The following is a 16,491-nucleotide window of genomic DNA, read 5'->3' as shown; positions in this document are numbered from 1 at the left end:
AATTTTGAATGTTAAAAAATTGAAAAGTGTGGTTAGATTACTTACTCTCTCTCCTTGCTAAATAGCCACAATGCCAAACACTGGTCAAGATGTGTGTTCTAACTACATGGTGAAATTTGTTAAATAATTTGGCTTACATTGGATGCCAACGGATTATTACTAGGTACATGATGCTGTACTCCATTTAAGAGATTTTTTATGAATAGGTCTACATTGAACTACGGTTAGTCTGTCAACGATTTAGAAGGAAGTTGAAATACTTCAAATGTCAGTGACATTGACATCCGGGAAAGGGAATTTTTAAGGTATTAACCAAGGTCAAGATCCAATGTGGTTACGGAAATTTAAGTTTAAGACTGTGTTGGAATTTTTTTACCTTTTAATTATTTTCCAAATACAGTTTGCGTCTTGTGCATTCGGCTGACACACTTCTTTTGAATCTTTTGTTCATTTATATATTTTATCAACTTCGATTTAATTTAAAAATTCAAATAATTCAATTTTCTTTTCTATGCATAATTTTATAATTTTTCGTATATTTTTGACTATAACTAACACATTTTCATATTCCGGTAATTATTTATATTTTTTCACCTCACAATCTTATATCAGTTACCTCAATTCTCACCAATTTTTCCAAATAGTTAAGTTCATACAGAATCAATATCATACTAGATTTATACAACCAACATTACAGTTAACAAATTTATCTTTCTATACACACTCAACAACTTCTGTATCACTTCAACGTTTTAATTTTCACCCCCAAGGCTATATACAAAATTTTTTTAACTTTCATTAACCACTAATTCAATCTTACATTTTGTTTTCATTGCCATATTATGACAATAATTTCGATCAAATTTAATTTTATAGTCAAATTTATAGTAATGGTTGTAATATTTTAAAAATAGTAAATTTAAATTCTAATATTAAAAATTAAAAATTCCAATGCAGTCTTAAACTTAAATTTCCATAACCACATTGGATCTTGACCTTGGTTAATACCTTAAAAATTCCCTTTCCTGGATGTCAATGTCACTGACATTTGAAGTATTTCAACTTCCTTCTAAATCATTGACAGACTAACCGTAGTTCAATGTAGACCTATTCATAAAAAATCTCTTAAATAATGGAGTAGAGCATCATGTAGTTAGAACATACATCTTGACCAGTGTTTGGCATTGTGGCTATTTAGCAAGGACAGAGAGTAAGTAATCTAACCACACTTTTCAATTTTTTAACATTCAAAATTTCACCCTTTTTCAATTTTTACTAAGTGAGATTACTTACTTTTAGGTTCACTGATGATGGACTGATAAGTCCGAAAACGTTTTGAACGTAATCCGTTTGGATTTTTAAAGACTTTTTTTAGAATTTTTATTAAATATACCAACTACACTAGGGAGTTTTACTTCATGTTAATTTTATTTAACTAGATGGTATACAGCCAACCTTCGGCTATTATCCCGTTTTAATTAAAATACAATTAGTATAGTATTCAGCAATGTTGCCGATTTTAGCGCTTCCTTCAGTGTTTTATTTTTAATCAAAAACTAAACAGTCTGTATCAGATATTCATAGTAATCGATATACAGTGATGAGCACTCTAATATCCGGCAACATAACGCAAAAGAAAGATGGAAAACATATGAAGTTGTGAGATAAACAGAAATGAAACTAGCAAACCTATTAATTTACATTCTATTTATTGTTTCCCAACTTTAGACGTATCAGACGAGTATGTCAACTAAAAGTGTCACTGTCACAGTGGCAGTTGCCAAACTCGTCCGATATGTCTAAAGGTGGGAAACAATAAACAGAATGTAAATTTTTGGTTTTTATAGCTAAATTTCCCACATTTGAAGTTTCATTTCTTTTCATCTCACAACTTAATATCTTTTCCATCTTTTGCGTTATTTTGCCGGGTATTAGAGCGCTCATCACTGTATATGTAATTTTAACGAAAAAGCTGTGCTGATATAAAATTAGTTGATCGATAATGTGGAAGAATTTAGAACGAATAATTGTATATCCTTATTTATTTATTATACCATTTATATTTCAGGTAAACCACTAACAGCATTTAATACGGAGTTAAAGCTATTGCAAAGCAAACGTGATATTGAAGAACCAATTGTAAACTTCAAAGCCACAAGAGTCTTATAATGTCTTAAAGACAAACCAAATAGTATTAAAAGGTTAACTTTTTATGTAAATTTTTTTGTTGTTATTTTTTTGGTAATTTTAGTTTAGTTTAGTTAATGTAGCAAACAATTTACGGCATAATTCGATTATTGTATTTTTGTCACGTTTATTACGAAGTTAAAAAGTTTAGAAACGAAGCAAACATACACATAAATTGAAATTTGCGGGATTTATTAATATTTCCACCCGAACTAATATTGACACATAAAAGCTCTTAACACATGTTTTATTTCAACAATATTTTTAAAGTATAGTGCTGGTCAACATGTACCAGTATTATCAGTTATTACAGCGTTATTTAAAAATTATTTCGAAAAGTAGGAAAAACACTATATTTTCTACATGCAAGATCATGATGATTTTTTTTATTCTGTTTACACTCTAAAGAGCTGATTAAACGAGCAATTTAGCGACACCCTGAGATTGCACAACCATGACACTCGTTGCCTTCCAACGCTACGCTTTCTTAAAATCCTTGTCTGCATGATATTCTGCAGAAGCTGGTATTTTATTCCTCTCATCACTTGGTCAAGGTATTGTAGTTTTCGTATCTTCATTTCATTATTCAGTTCTGTTTCTTTTGAAAGTCTTCGCAAGACTTAATCATTCGTGACTCTGTCTTCTTAAGATATTCTCACGATTCTTCTGTAAAGCTAGATCTCGAAACTTCCACTTTTCTCATCACAAATTTAGTGAGAGTGGCTTCGTCTATACTGTATGAGGATATTGTGAGATAAATATGTAACTTCTAAGCATGCGCATTTTTATGTCAAAACTCAAAGTTCTATTGCAAAAAAAATTGTTTTATTTTCATTTATGAGTTTACCTACAATTTTAATTCTGGTTACTAGTTCCTTTGAAAAATCACCAATCAAGCGTACAGCGACCTAGAAATCAGTTCTCCAAGAACATCAAGAAGAAGCAAAACTGATCTGACGTGACAATGGTAAGAGTGACCTTGCCAAAAAGTCGTTAAAACAATGGTTTTTCTAGAAACCAAAACTATTCAACGCGGAGTCAAACTCGGAGAACCACTGAAAATTATGATTTTATTTGAATACAATTAAATAATAGTATATTATTCAACGAGCATGTAAGGTTGGCTATTACTCACGATGATGAAGTTTGCGAGTAATAGCCATCATTAATTCATCAGAGTGAGTAATAGCCATTACATGCGAGTAGAATACTATGCTATATTTTTTCTACGACCTTCTATTTTTATTACTAGAAAAATTAAATTATCAACTACTCTCGATTAAAATTAAAATTTACAAAAACAAATGTAATTCGCCAATAGTACACAGCTGAAGAATTCTTCTTAAAGTTCCCTGTCCTATAGGAGGTTGGATATCATAATGGCTATGGTCACTTTGTTGGCTGCTGCTCTGAACAGTTGTAATGAACTACAGTTAAACCATTCTCTAAGGTTCCTCAGCCAGGAGATGCTTCTTCCTATGCTTCTTCTTCCTTGGATCCTTCCTTGCATAATAATTCTCAGCCACTCATATTTTTCTCCTCTGGTAATGTGACCCAAATATTCCAGTTTTCTAGTTTTTATACTGTTCATAATTTCTAATTCCTTATTTAAACGTCGTAGCACTTCAACATTGGTAATCCTTTGAACCACTGAATTTTCAATATTCTTCTGTAACACCACATTTCGAACGCTTCTATTTTTCTTATATGTTGGCTCTTCAATGTCCAAGCTTCCATTCCGTATAGTAATATAGAAAATATGTAGCATCTTAGAGCCCTCAATCTGAGAGGCAACTGAAGGTCTTTGTTTGTAAGCAGTGTCTTCATTTTTATAAATGCTTGCCTTGCAGTTTCAATTCGGACTTTGATTTCTTTGCTTTGGTCATTTTTATCATCAATCCAGGTTCCCAGATATTTGTATGTCTTTACTTTTTCTATTTGGGTGTGCTCTATCATTAACCTTTCATTTCCATGTTTTGTTTTTGAGACAATCATAAATTTAGTTTTTTTCTTGTTTATTTTTAGTCCGTATCGAATGCAATAATCATTAATTCTATTTACCAATTCTTGTAGCGACTCCAGGGTGTCTGCCATTATAACGGGGTCATCAGCGAATCTTATGTTATTTACTATTCTTCCGTTTATAGAGATTCCATCACTTAGCTCCGCTATCGCTTCCTGAAATATGGCTTCACTGTACACGTTAAACAGAACAGAAAGAACACAACCCTGTCTTACTCCTCTCTTTATATCAATATTCTCCGATTCTTGTTTTTCTATCTTTATACATATTGGCCTTTTGATTCCAATACAGATTGATGATAATTCGTAAATCTTGTCTGTCTATATCTCTGTTTTTCAATAATTCTATTAGTTTTTCATGTGGGACCCTGTCGAACGCTTTTTCGAAGTCGTTGAAACAGGGATAAATATGCAGGTTCATATCTAAGCATCTTTGAGAGAGGACATTAAACGCAAACAATGCCTCTCTTGTTCCAAGTCCTTTGCCGAACCCAAATTGGGTATTATCCATATCATCTTCTAGGTTTCTGTATAATTTTCCATGAATGAATCACCTTTAAAAATATTTTGAGGGTATGGCTTATTAGTGAAAATGTCCTATAGTCCCACCAATATTTGGCATATATTGTTTTTGGTATTGTTACAAAGGTGGACACCAACCATTCCTGAGGGATTTTTCCGGTTTTATATATGTATGTACTTCATTAAGCTGAAGAATTGGTTGCGTACAATTAGGAGGCGTATAATATTGTTAGAATAAGTGTTAAGTGTCTCGACCGTGAGAATTATTCGTATACAGATAAATATTATTTTGATGTATCTCTGTTAGGTCCAGTTTTTCAGTGAGATGTTAAAATTTTGGTTAGCTAACCTCAATATTTTAACCCTTCTAGCGTTTTTTAGTGCTTTAAACCAGGTTAAAAAAAATCTTGGTTAGCTAAATGCTTTTTTTTCTTCTGTTGGCTGCAGCAATTTTACTTGCGCATGTGCAATTCGAGAATTAGCAGACAAATCATTTCATAACATTTAATAATAACGAGATAGAATGACCCCCACGATAAAAAAATAATTAACCTCTTTTGTCAGGCAATACTCTGAACATAAACATATAAAAAACCATGAAATCCTTTATAAAAGGTATATTTGTTAAAATCCCTATACAGGGCTACATCATAAAACAAACAAAACTAGTTTTCAATCTGTTGACCAATCATGATCAGTGTTTTCTAAAATGTGTATAACCTGATAAAATGATGCAAAGCATTTAAAATTTTGACTAGGATTTTAAAAAGTTATAGGTTATACTCACTTGAATCAAACATGCTAACCACCAAAGCTAACCATGGTGGTTAGCATGTTTGATTCAAGTGAGTATAACCTGTAACTTTTCAAAATCATAGTCAAAATTTTAAATACTTTGCATCATTTTATCAGGTTATACACATTTTAGGAAACACTGATGATGATCGGTCAACCGATTGAAAACTAGTTCTGTTTGTTTTATGATGTAGCCCTGTATAGGGATTACAAATACATATTATACCTTTTATAAAGGATTTCATGGTTTTTTGTAATAAATGGTATACAGCCAACTACAGGAAAAAATTTTTCCTCGTGGATAAACATATAATTATATGACTCTGATGCATTCACCGCACCTATGCGCAAGCGTAACCACAAACTACAGGGTTAACCCATCTAACGAGTATCGGTTAAAATTAAACGGGTTTACGCGCTAACCTAGTACTGAAAAACTGATTTACCATAAATATTTCGGTGACCTAAAATTCAACAGGTTAACCCAGCACTGAAAAACCGACCCTTAGAAGATCAAATTTAAAGATTGCAACGCAATAGCACGCCAGCTCATGTAATGTAAAATGTAATGAGTGTTTTTCGACTTTAATATATTGTCACAGGCATGCATCACTTGATTAATTAAACTCGTGAGTAATGACCCCTGAGTAATTAACTATTACTCACGGATAAAGTAATGGGGTTATTATCTATTCAAAAATAGTGAATAATGACTATGTTATTAAACGGTCGTAGAAAAAAAAACGTATTTTACGAGCTTTCATGTGTTTTTTGAAGTTTTGTAAGAAAATTGCAACTTGCATATGACGCCGGACTAAATCGTTCATTAGGAAATTTGTTGGGTTTAATGTAAACAATTTTTTGTTATAAAGATAAATTAGATCTCACATGATTCTTTTTCAGAAGTTTTTAAATTGTCTAAATATTCTGATAATTTATAACCTAACCTAATCTGGCGGATCAGTCTGGTTAACTAGTATGGAAAAGTAACTATTAAAAAAGTTATCTTGTCATTCCAAATGTTAATTTAGGTAAATAGTTAATAATTTTTAGTAATTACTCATGGCAAATGAAATTTCCAAATTTGAGGCTAACTTCATTATGTAAATTTTATAATAAAATTAGGAATTTTCTAAGGCAAGGATTAGTAATTACTAAGTGAAAATGTTTTTATGTAATATAGTAGGTAATGCTCCTGTATCCGCAAGTACTACGTTCTGTGCATCACCACGGTCATGTGAAACTGTGGAGATGAACGAACACTAAGCAAATTGCGTTGATACACAAAAATATAATTTCTAATGACATATTGCATAGATATATAAATTATACCGGGCGGTGAATCGTAAAACAGGCCATAGGAAACTCGATGTAAAATTCTAAACTGTTGAATTCCTGCTTCCCTAATTATTTTACATCAAGTCATGAGAAAATATTTGTAGAGGATTGAAATCTGTATTAAAATCAAAAGTTAAAATTGTTCTACGATTTAAATGCATTCCAAAATTTTGAAAAATATAATACATTTGCACAGTACTTAGGTATATGTGTAAAAGTTAGGCCACACGTTACTATTTAACTGACAGTGCTCACACCATTGACTGAATAAAAAATCTTCATTATTAATACTTTCTCCGCAACTGAGGGTATCTTATCAACTGTATTGTTTTTAAACAATAAATGATAAAATAAAAATATTGACAGTTCAAAAATGTGAAAATAATAACTTCATCGTGACACATTATTGCACTGTGTGTGGCCTAATTTTGGGCTGAAAAACTGAAAAATGTATTACATTTTTACAAAATTTTGGAATATGTTCAATTCGTAGAACAATTTTAACAGTTCTTTTCAATACAGATTTCAATCCTCTACAAATAGTTTCTAATGTCTTTTGATGTAAAATAATTAGGGAAGCAGGAATTGAACAGTTTAGAATTTTACATCGAGTTTCCTATGGCCTGTTTTCCAATTCACCACCCGGTATAAGAATGGAATCTTACAACGTAGTACATTGCACAGTATTGTGATTATGTACAACTTACTTTAAGTTTTCAAGTCTGGATACGATTACAATATTTCTGCCTAGGGTCGGACTAAGTCTACAATCTTTGTATTTGCGAGTCATAAGTCATCGAGGCTGTACTGAGATGAGCAAAGTCTGCATACTCTCAGGTGCTCCACATTCTGTTTTTGCCCAAATTCACAAAATGCGTCGTTATCTGTGTTTATACCCCATTTAATGAGGTTCTGTTTTACAGGGGCAATGTCAATGCGTATGCGGTTGAGTGTCCGCCAGGTTCATTCCATTGGGTAGTTCTGGGTGTAGGATGAACAGTTCGGGGGTGATTCGACGCTGACGTTTCTCATAAAACTTTTCCTTGGTTTAAGCCGGCCGCATCGAAAGTTTACCTGAACTTCTCGACATATTGCGAGACGCATCAACGGCGATGCGAATCCATCTGCCCGCTACAGTATTGATAGAGGGGTAGATTTCATACAGCCGGTAGTTACTATACATAAATGAATTTCATTTAATGCCGTGGTAACTTTTTGGGCGTGTCTAGATCTACCCCACACGGGACAACCATATTCTCAGGCCTCACTGGATCCAAACAAATGATACTAACAAGATAACAATTATGATAATGGTCTAGCTGTAACCATTGGCAATTATTTTCTATATTTTTAAAAATTAATTATTTATATTACTGTGCAGTATGCAAAAATTTTTCCAGCAGGCTGTCTCTAGTTTCAGTACATCCAACGTCCCTTTAATGTAAGTTGTTATTGCACGACGTCAATATTAGGAAACATCATAATCATTTCCAAATCTTGACGCGTGTGAGGCTTTGACAGATTTAATAATACCATGGTTGTGGTTGAAGTTTACCTTGACATTTTGGTAACATGACGTCGTAATAATTTGATAACATACATTTGAGCTAACTCAAATATACCAAATGTCAAGGTTCATCCTCTTAAATTCTTCTTTCACTTTTTTGTCGTTAGTTGGATTATTGTTGGACTATTCTTGTTGGATATTTCAAGTGTTAACAATTTCGCTCTTTGTTTCTGTTCGACGTTGGTTGAAAAAATTTAAATTTCATCCCTTGTATGCGATGGGACTCCCTCCATTGTAGCTTTTTTCATCCTGTTTCTTGTATGTTCTTTTGTTGTTTGCCAGAATGCTATAGCCTGCCGGCTAAATTCCCACTTTGTGATGTTGCTAAGTTCAGCCGGCCATTCTGGATCAGACGCTGCTAAGTTTGTAGCGGATGTAAAGTCTGGGATGCCACTTCCACCTTCTGAAGGTATTCTTCTTCGCCGTATGCCGTTGTGTCTTTGTCACCCGTCCACTCTGGTCTACTGAAGTGAAAGGTGTTAACCCCCCGTGACGTGGACGCGTTAGAGGAGGCTCTAACTCTCCATGGAGCGGGTTAATGAACACATATGATTCCATGCCCAAAAGCATCGAGTGTTGAATGGCTTGGAATGACTTGTTTGTGTATAAATATATTATCATTGCATCAGCGCCTTTTTCGCAATCCACTTTGTTCTTATCGTATAAGTACTTCTGAGCCTGTGTATGATAGAAATCTTTGTGATTACCTGAATAATAAAATGCAAGTAATAATTAATTTGAAATTATGATTAGGATAATAACAATTTTTGGTATCTATATTATTGTCGAAATAATTTTATTTCTTGGAAATAGGTAATTTCTTACTCATCTGAATTTTGGTATTGGTAGATGATATAGTTTACGAAACAAGAAAGCTCTATTGTTTCAAAATATCATCAATCAGCCAATCGCGTCCACTACTGGACATAGGCCTTCCTCAGTTATTTCCGGTGTTCTCTACACTGGGCTGCTTGTAGTCAGTTTCCCCGCTACTCTTTTTATGTCGTTGGTCGTCCTTGGCTTCTTTTATGGTTTCTGGGCCTCCATTCCATGATTCGTCTTGTGCACCGTCCATCTTGTGTTCTAGCTAAGTGCCCTATCCAGTTCCACTTAAGCGTCGTGATTCTTTCGATGACGTCTTGAACTCCTGATCTTTGCCTGATTTGTGTGGTCTCGAAAGCTCACGTTCCATGGCTCGTTGTGTCCGAGTTTATTCGCGGATTTTTGCGTTAGTGTTAAAAGTCTCTGCTCCATAGGTTTGTACGGGAAAACACATTGATTACACAGGCCTGCAAAAAATATTTTTTTAAAGTTGTTTGAAATTTGATAACTGACTTTGATGTACTTTTCAGCGCTGATTTCAAAAATGTAAACCATTTTTGTCTATCACGTCAGGTTTTCTCACAAATTAGGGGGTATATTTGGGTATAATAACAAAATGTAAGCAATTTGTCACCTCTTTCCAACGTTATAAAATTTATTTTATTTATTAGTCATGTTCTAATCTACATTGCCGGTACACTTACATTTATTTTTTAAGCTCAAAAGTCCTTATAGTAACGCTAACGCTTTCTGTCGAAGCTTCTTTTACTGCTTTTCCGGCTTTGGACTCGTTGAGGGTCATCTCTTTTCATCACCCAGCAGTAGTCTGCTATCATGCTGACGTTTCATCTTCCTTGGTATCTTCTTTCCATTTCTTTGATGTCTCGGTGAAATCTTTCGCCCTGCTTTTCACTGGCATCACCAATGTTTGCCGGGAAGTACTCAAGATGTGAGTGGAGAAAGTAAAGCTTATAATGCTCATGTTACTTCTTAAAGTTGTCGATCATGTCTGCGACGATTGTATTGTAGTTTGGATCTTTTTTGTTACCGAGGAAATCGGTAACACCTAATTTAAAAGATGTCCAAGTCGCCTTTTCATTTTGTTCACAAAGTTGGGATCTCTCAATAGTTTTCTATGTCCAGTCCGACAAAGATTTCTTCCTTTAGTTTTGCCGTGGATAAACCAGGATACTGTCCACAAAGATATCTGAAACACTCCCCTTCTTTATTCAGTGCCTTGAAAAATTGTTTAATCAGCCCTAACTTAATGTGAAGTGGTGGAAGTATGACCTTTTTGGGATCCACAAAGCTTTTCCTCTCAACATTTTTAACTCCTACTTGTAGCTTTCTCTCAGGGCCCAATATTTTTTATGTAGTGTTGCTTTCTGTCTCTACTGTCCCATTCATAGAGAAAGCAAGGGAACTTTGTATAGCCACTTTGTTGACCAAGCAGCATTGAAATAACTTTTAAATCACCACAGTGTACATTTGTGGTCTGAGCAGCAGAGTTTGCTTAACACCAGGTCATCTTGGGAGAAAAAAGATACAAATTCCCTTTCCGTACATCGATACCAAGAGAAAGATGTATCCGGAACCAGCATATGTTTATTTTTTATTCTAGATCCTAAAACTTCTGCAGATTCTTTAGAAAGCCTAGATCTCTTACTAAATCCTTCAGCTCAAATTGTAAGAATGGAATGGGGATCGGTTGTGCCAGGATCGTAGTATTGTACAAAATATTGCTACTTTCTCATAATTACTCTTTATTTTTGTGAAATAACTGTATTTGATAGAATGTTTTCACTATTTTTCCCGAAATCAGCGTTGAAAACAGTATGAAAATCACTTTCTCCTAATAACTCTTTATTATCATTTTGTGAAATAACTGTACGTGATGGAATTTTTTCACTATTTTTCCCGGCATCAGTGTTGAAAACATAATGAAAATCACTTATTAAATTTTAAACAATTTTTTGGTCGCATACCTTTGTTATAAACCTTTCGCTTAAGGCACATGAGAATTGAACTTTTTATATGGCTTAATTTGCCCATTTGCTAAGTGCTGCCCATGTTGGGCCTATTCGCCTCCGTATTTCATGTGGTTGATCGTCTCTGCTTATTATGATCTCGTGTCCCAGATATTCGTGAGTCTCTGTTTGTTGTATGGTGTTATTGTCAATATTTATATTTCCACTCATTACGAGATGTGTCGTTTAGCTTAGTTTTCTCAAAGTTTATTGTTAATCTTGATCTCCCAGACAAAGTTTTAAGCGAATGTATCATAGAAACTATGTATGTCTTGTAAGTTGTCTGCGATTAATAAATATATCATCTTCTGCAAACCTCAGATTTTCTGCATCCATATTGATGCCCATATCTTGCCATTGAGTGTTCTTAAATATTGATTATAGAGCTGCCGTGAACAATTTTGGTGAAATATTGTCCAAATATACCGAAAAATTAATATGTACTTTACATTTTTACTATCACCGTAGCAGCGCGGATACAAGGGCATTACTGTTTTTAGTATTTTTATTGAATTATCGTTGGTTAAATTTTACTTGTTAACTACCAATTTGTTAAATTGTTTACAATATGTTTTTTAACTGTTTTTATATATTTTTCGTTATTTAAATGTTTTTTATGTATAACAATGTCTTCCGAAAAGCCTTAAATTGGGCAAAATAAGCCAGTTTTGCTCAATTGATCGATGTTGTATAAATCTAATAAAACAATAGTATTTTTATTTGGTTTTTATTTATTAACACCTTACATTACAAAAACTAAAATAGACACAATTGATTTACAAAAATAGTTTTGTCAAAATAAATAAATTATAGGTAAAAGAATGTTCCATAAGATGGTTGGGCATCAAAAACTTTTTTGGTTTATTATGTTACAAGTATATGAAAACAATGTTACATACCAAAAGTTCTAGTTTAATTTGTCACTCCCATCAAGAAGTACATTCTGGAAAATAAAACTAAATTTTATCTTTCCTTTAAGATAATAGCTAAATCTAAAGAAACACCCGTAAAATTTGAAATTATGAATCGATTTCATCTATTTTTTTATATCACAATCTTAAACGATATACGTTGAGAACAAAATTTAAAATTTTCACGATATATTCTTCAGTCAAAGATAGAGAACTTTTTTTTTATTAAAGAAACTACTACTATAAAGATACTACGCTACTAAATTCACAGTGCTTCAAAGGGCTATGACCGAAATTTCAATAAAATAAAAAAATATATTAACGAACTTAGAGAAATTCTGGTGTACATGGTATAATTTCGAATTCTACAGAGCATATAACAAACCAAACATTTTTGCAAAACGAAGCTGAAACGATTATAAATACAGTTGAGTCCACGATTCTTTACCCGTGCGTCATTAATACCTGGCGAGATAAAACACACACTTTTTATCTAGCATCATTCTCCTCCACGCATGAAACTTAATACAAACCAGCTACCGCCTGTTATTAGGTATAAACACATGTTATTTTTATGAACGCTCTAAACTCAGTATATCGAAAAGAGATGGGTACAAAAAAGACCGGTGGGGATGTTTTCAGGATTTTAAGTCCAATTTGTGACGTTTCTGGTTTGTTTACTTTTGTGGCTGTCAGTCTTTTGAATTTTTTGCTGTTTTTATGTCGAATTTTTGCATTTTGAAGTTTTTTTATATCACACAAGTTTGCCATTCATTTTTATAACATACAAAGCTAACCTCATTCACATAGTTAATTCACAAAATGAATCAAATGACAAGAAAACTATTTTATTATATTTTTGTTATAAATTGTTAATTAATCACGAATGATATTAAATAATTTATTAAGCTACTTTAAATGCAAAACTTACATTTGACATTCTATTTATTTGATAACGTCAAATTTTATACTATAACCCGTGATCGGAACAGTGGGCATTTTCTGTCACTTGCTGTTGCGTGGAGTGAATTTCCGACTTATTTCGTATGCTTTAAATGATGACGCACGGGTAAAGAACCCTGAACTTAAGTGTATAAGAGGTATAAAGGAACGATGATGATGAAGTTGACAAAATGATGTTTAACAAATGGACATCCATTAACTATACACTTTGAACGAAAAAAAAAATGGTGTAGTAATAAAAGATCTATTTGTGGACAAAATTAAATCTACAGTGAATAATATAGTATTTTTCGTGTTTAGCAATCAGCCGTTACTAAAATTTCATAAAAATACATTTATTGTTACCGAATTTAGAACTACTATATTTTCTGTGAATAAACCAATTTTATTTCAAAAACTTTATACTTAACACTTCTATTTCTTCATTGGAAATCGTTATGAATAGAATACTTTAAAACATTAACATACTAAGCTAACAGCGAACTTTAATCTGATAAGTGGCAAGTTTAGTTCCATCGAGTAACATCAGATTGCTCAAAAATCTTTACTACAATCAGAACGCTTGAATTCCGGTAGATCAGGAGATTTCAGTAAAAGTACCAATTAAGCATGGCGTCAAACAGGGGTCTGTTATGTCACCGATGTTGTTTAATGCCTACTCTGAATCGGTGTTTGTAATAAAGTTTAACAATAGCAACGAAGATATTAAAATATACATAAAATAACATCAGATACGCAGATGATACCGGCATAATGGTAGGGAGTCTAGACCTTCAAACTCTATTAAACGCAGTAAACAATGTAATGAGCAGGGCTTAAACAACGCAAAAAACTCAAAGGATGGCGCTAGCAAAAATTTATACTCGGTACCAAAACTAGATAACAAAAGCCTGAACAGAGTGGAACACTTTAGATATCTGAGAAGTTAGATTGACAATGTAGAACAAAAAAATCTTATAACATTTTTTTCTAAAGTTAACCGTTTACAAAAAAAATTACATTGTTCGCCATATAAGCGAACTTTTATTTTCATAAAATTTAAAAATTTGGCATCACTGTACAAGAACTGTAAGTGATCTAGGTTATTGACACCATAAAAATGTATGTCAGACAGTTACACTTGCAAAATAATTATGCCACCCCATTTTTGAAAATAACAGCATTTGTTTGTTTGTTTAGGATGAAGACAGGGTTTAATGTAAATACTAAAGGCTAATGCTGCAACTATTTTTGAATTGTGATTGTCTATGTTTAGATTTTTGTATACATAGTTGTCAGATTTCAATTTGCACACCAAAATATATTTTGGTTTTTTGGAAAAACGGTTGAATTTAGAAAAAAATGTTATAAGACTTTTTTGCTCTACATGGTACCTTCTACCTATACCTTTAAGGAACGCACTATTTTCGGGGACACCCTGTATAACATGACGATAGTAAACGGTTGAAAACAGGCATGGCACATTAAGAAGAAGAATTGACAATATTTACTTAATTCTTTTATTTTTTGTTGCGAATGCAAGATTAGGTATGAAAGAAAATTGAAGTTTTACTTATTTTGGAAGATGAAGATAGAAGTACATACAGATCGTCTTATTAACTGATGTGCAGAGGATAAAAAAATACACTCACTTTTGGCTCTGGCGTCTTTCGGCGTTAATTTGGCAAATACGGATTCTCTCACCGAGATGATTTTTTATCAGATCCTGAGAACGACTATTGTTTTTCAATTTTGCATCATGTACAGTAGCAAGGAGATCAAAGATTTAATCCAAGATATTATCTGACAGCCGATTTCCCCTAGCTTATTTTGCGTTACCCAGGGGCACGTGTGGTTACCACACACGCGAGCTACTTTACACCCCGGATAGAAAGAAATACTCAATGATTCCGTTGCAGTGTCAAAACTGCCATTAAAACGAAAAGCTTTACAAAAACAGGACTGATCCAAACCATTAAAAAAATATATTTGCCAGTTTATGAAACACCAGTTTAGATTTATGCCTCAACAAACCACTATATGGCTTAGTATAGAATCTATACTATAGATACTAGAGATCAGCTCTTAAGAATGAGTGTATTAGGAATTTTTATGTTGTATGTCTCCGGCAATGCCTCTGTCAGAAGGTGACTAAACATACAAAAAGTGACAAGCTTAGTGAATCGACTTTAACAGACTTTTAGAGCTACCCTAATTCCAGTGGCGCAGTAATTTTTTAATAAAAATTAAACAACAAATATTCACTTTTTAACTATGAAAATTGTATATACCCTGAAAAATATTGTGTTCAGAAGTAGGTACTGTATCTTTATAATTTTTTTTATTTAAAATCTGCATGTAGAAACGTTTCATGGCGTGGGATCGTACCTATATTTTTACAAAAAAGGCTAATAAAATTTCTTTATTTTCGACTAAATTATCATGAAATATTTTTAAAAATTGTAATAAACAATTTAAATGTTGCTCACTTTGATTACTCAACATGAATGGAAAGGAAAAAAGTGGAAGAAATCGATTTATAATTTTAGATCTTATATGGATGTTAGCAATTTAAACGGGCATTATAAATATTATATAATATACTGCTTCGTTGGTGTTAAGTCCATATATTTATACTTATTTACTGGAAAGTGTTATGTACACCGCACATTTCATTATATTCAACAATAACTTCGTTATATGACTGTATTCTAAGTTGTTTTCTGTCAAATATTTATTTATATTACTTTACAGGATGACTACACAAAACCATGGAATGTTACATCTGAATCACAAAATTACCTTACCAAATTATAATACAGTGAATATAAAATTTTGTTTTCAACATATAGGGCAGTCAATGAGGGTATTTGGCTCCGAATTCCATCCTACTACATCGATTTATTTGATAGTTTCACTAAGTAGGGAATAGCTCAAGAAACAAAGTCTACCCTATGCCGATGTACGCTTTTATCTTGGGGGGTGGTTCCCACTCCTTCTTGGGGGTGAAAAATGTTTTGGTTAAAATAGCCACGAAACAGGCTAGAGAACCCAATTTTAAGCAAAAACTGTTCTATATCTTTTTTTTGAAAACTCAATACTTTTTGAGTTATTCGTGGTTGAAAATTGGTCATTTTCATTGACCTTTTCGAACGGTTTTTTGCGAATACCTTAAAAACTATGCCTCTTACTAAAAAACTATATTAAACATTGTTGTAGGTTATAAAAAAAACAAAGAGACACTTACCTTTATAAATCTTCTAGTTATAATACAAAAAGAGATGTGGTAGGTGAAAATAGTTTGTTTTTTGGTACATTCTCAAATTGGTGTATTCAACTTGAAATAACAGAGAAATTG

The 16,491-nt window shown here is 32.7% G+C and overlaps 2 protein-coding genes across 3 annotated transcripts in view; one reads left to right on the top strand and one right to left on the bottom strand.

Annotated features, from left to right (window-relative positions):
* The window catches only part of LOC126887103 (pyridoxal kinase), a 58,450-nt gene extending 46,451 nt beyond the window's left edge, over nucleotides 1–11,999 (top strand). The window contains exon 6 of the mRNA XM_050654441.1: nucleotides 2,069–11,999. Coding sequence (XP_050510398.1) covers nucleotides 2,069–2,169 — 101 coding nt within the window. The 3' untranslated portion in view covers nucleotides 2,170–11,999. The remainder of the gene's footprint in view (nucleotides 1–2,068) is intronic.
* Nucleotides 1–16,491, bottom strand: part of LOC126887102 (protein FAM76A) — a 116,281-nt gene that overhangs the window by 41,839 nt on the left and 57,951 nt on the right. The window contains exon 6 of one of the 2 annotated variants that reach the window (XM_050654439.1): nucleotides 11,992–12,223. The exons of the other annotated variant lie outside the window; for it this stretch is intronic. The gene's annotated coding sequence lies outside the window, so the exon portion shown is untranslated. Of the gene's footprint in view, nucleotides 1–11,991; nucleotides 12,224–16,491 lie in introns of those variants that run through there. 2 annotated transcript variants of the gene reach the window in all.

Source organism: Diabrotica virgifera, chromosome 6, assembly GCF_917563875.1.
Source record: "Diabrotica virgifera virgifera chromosome 6, PGI_DIABVI_V3a".
NCBI classification, from domain to species: Eukaryota; Metazoa; Arthropoda; class Insecta; order Coleoptera; family Chrysomelidae; genus Diabrotica; species Diabrotica virgifera.
Note: the sequence above shows the minus strand (reverse complement) of the source record. Positions and strands in the feature narration are given on the sequence as shown.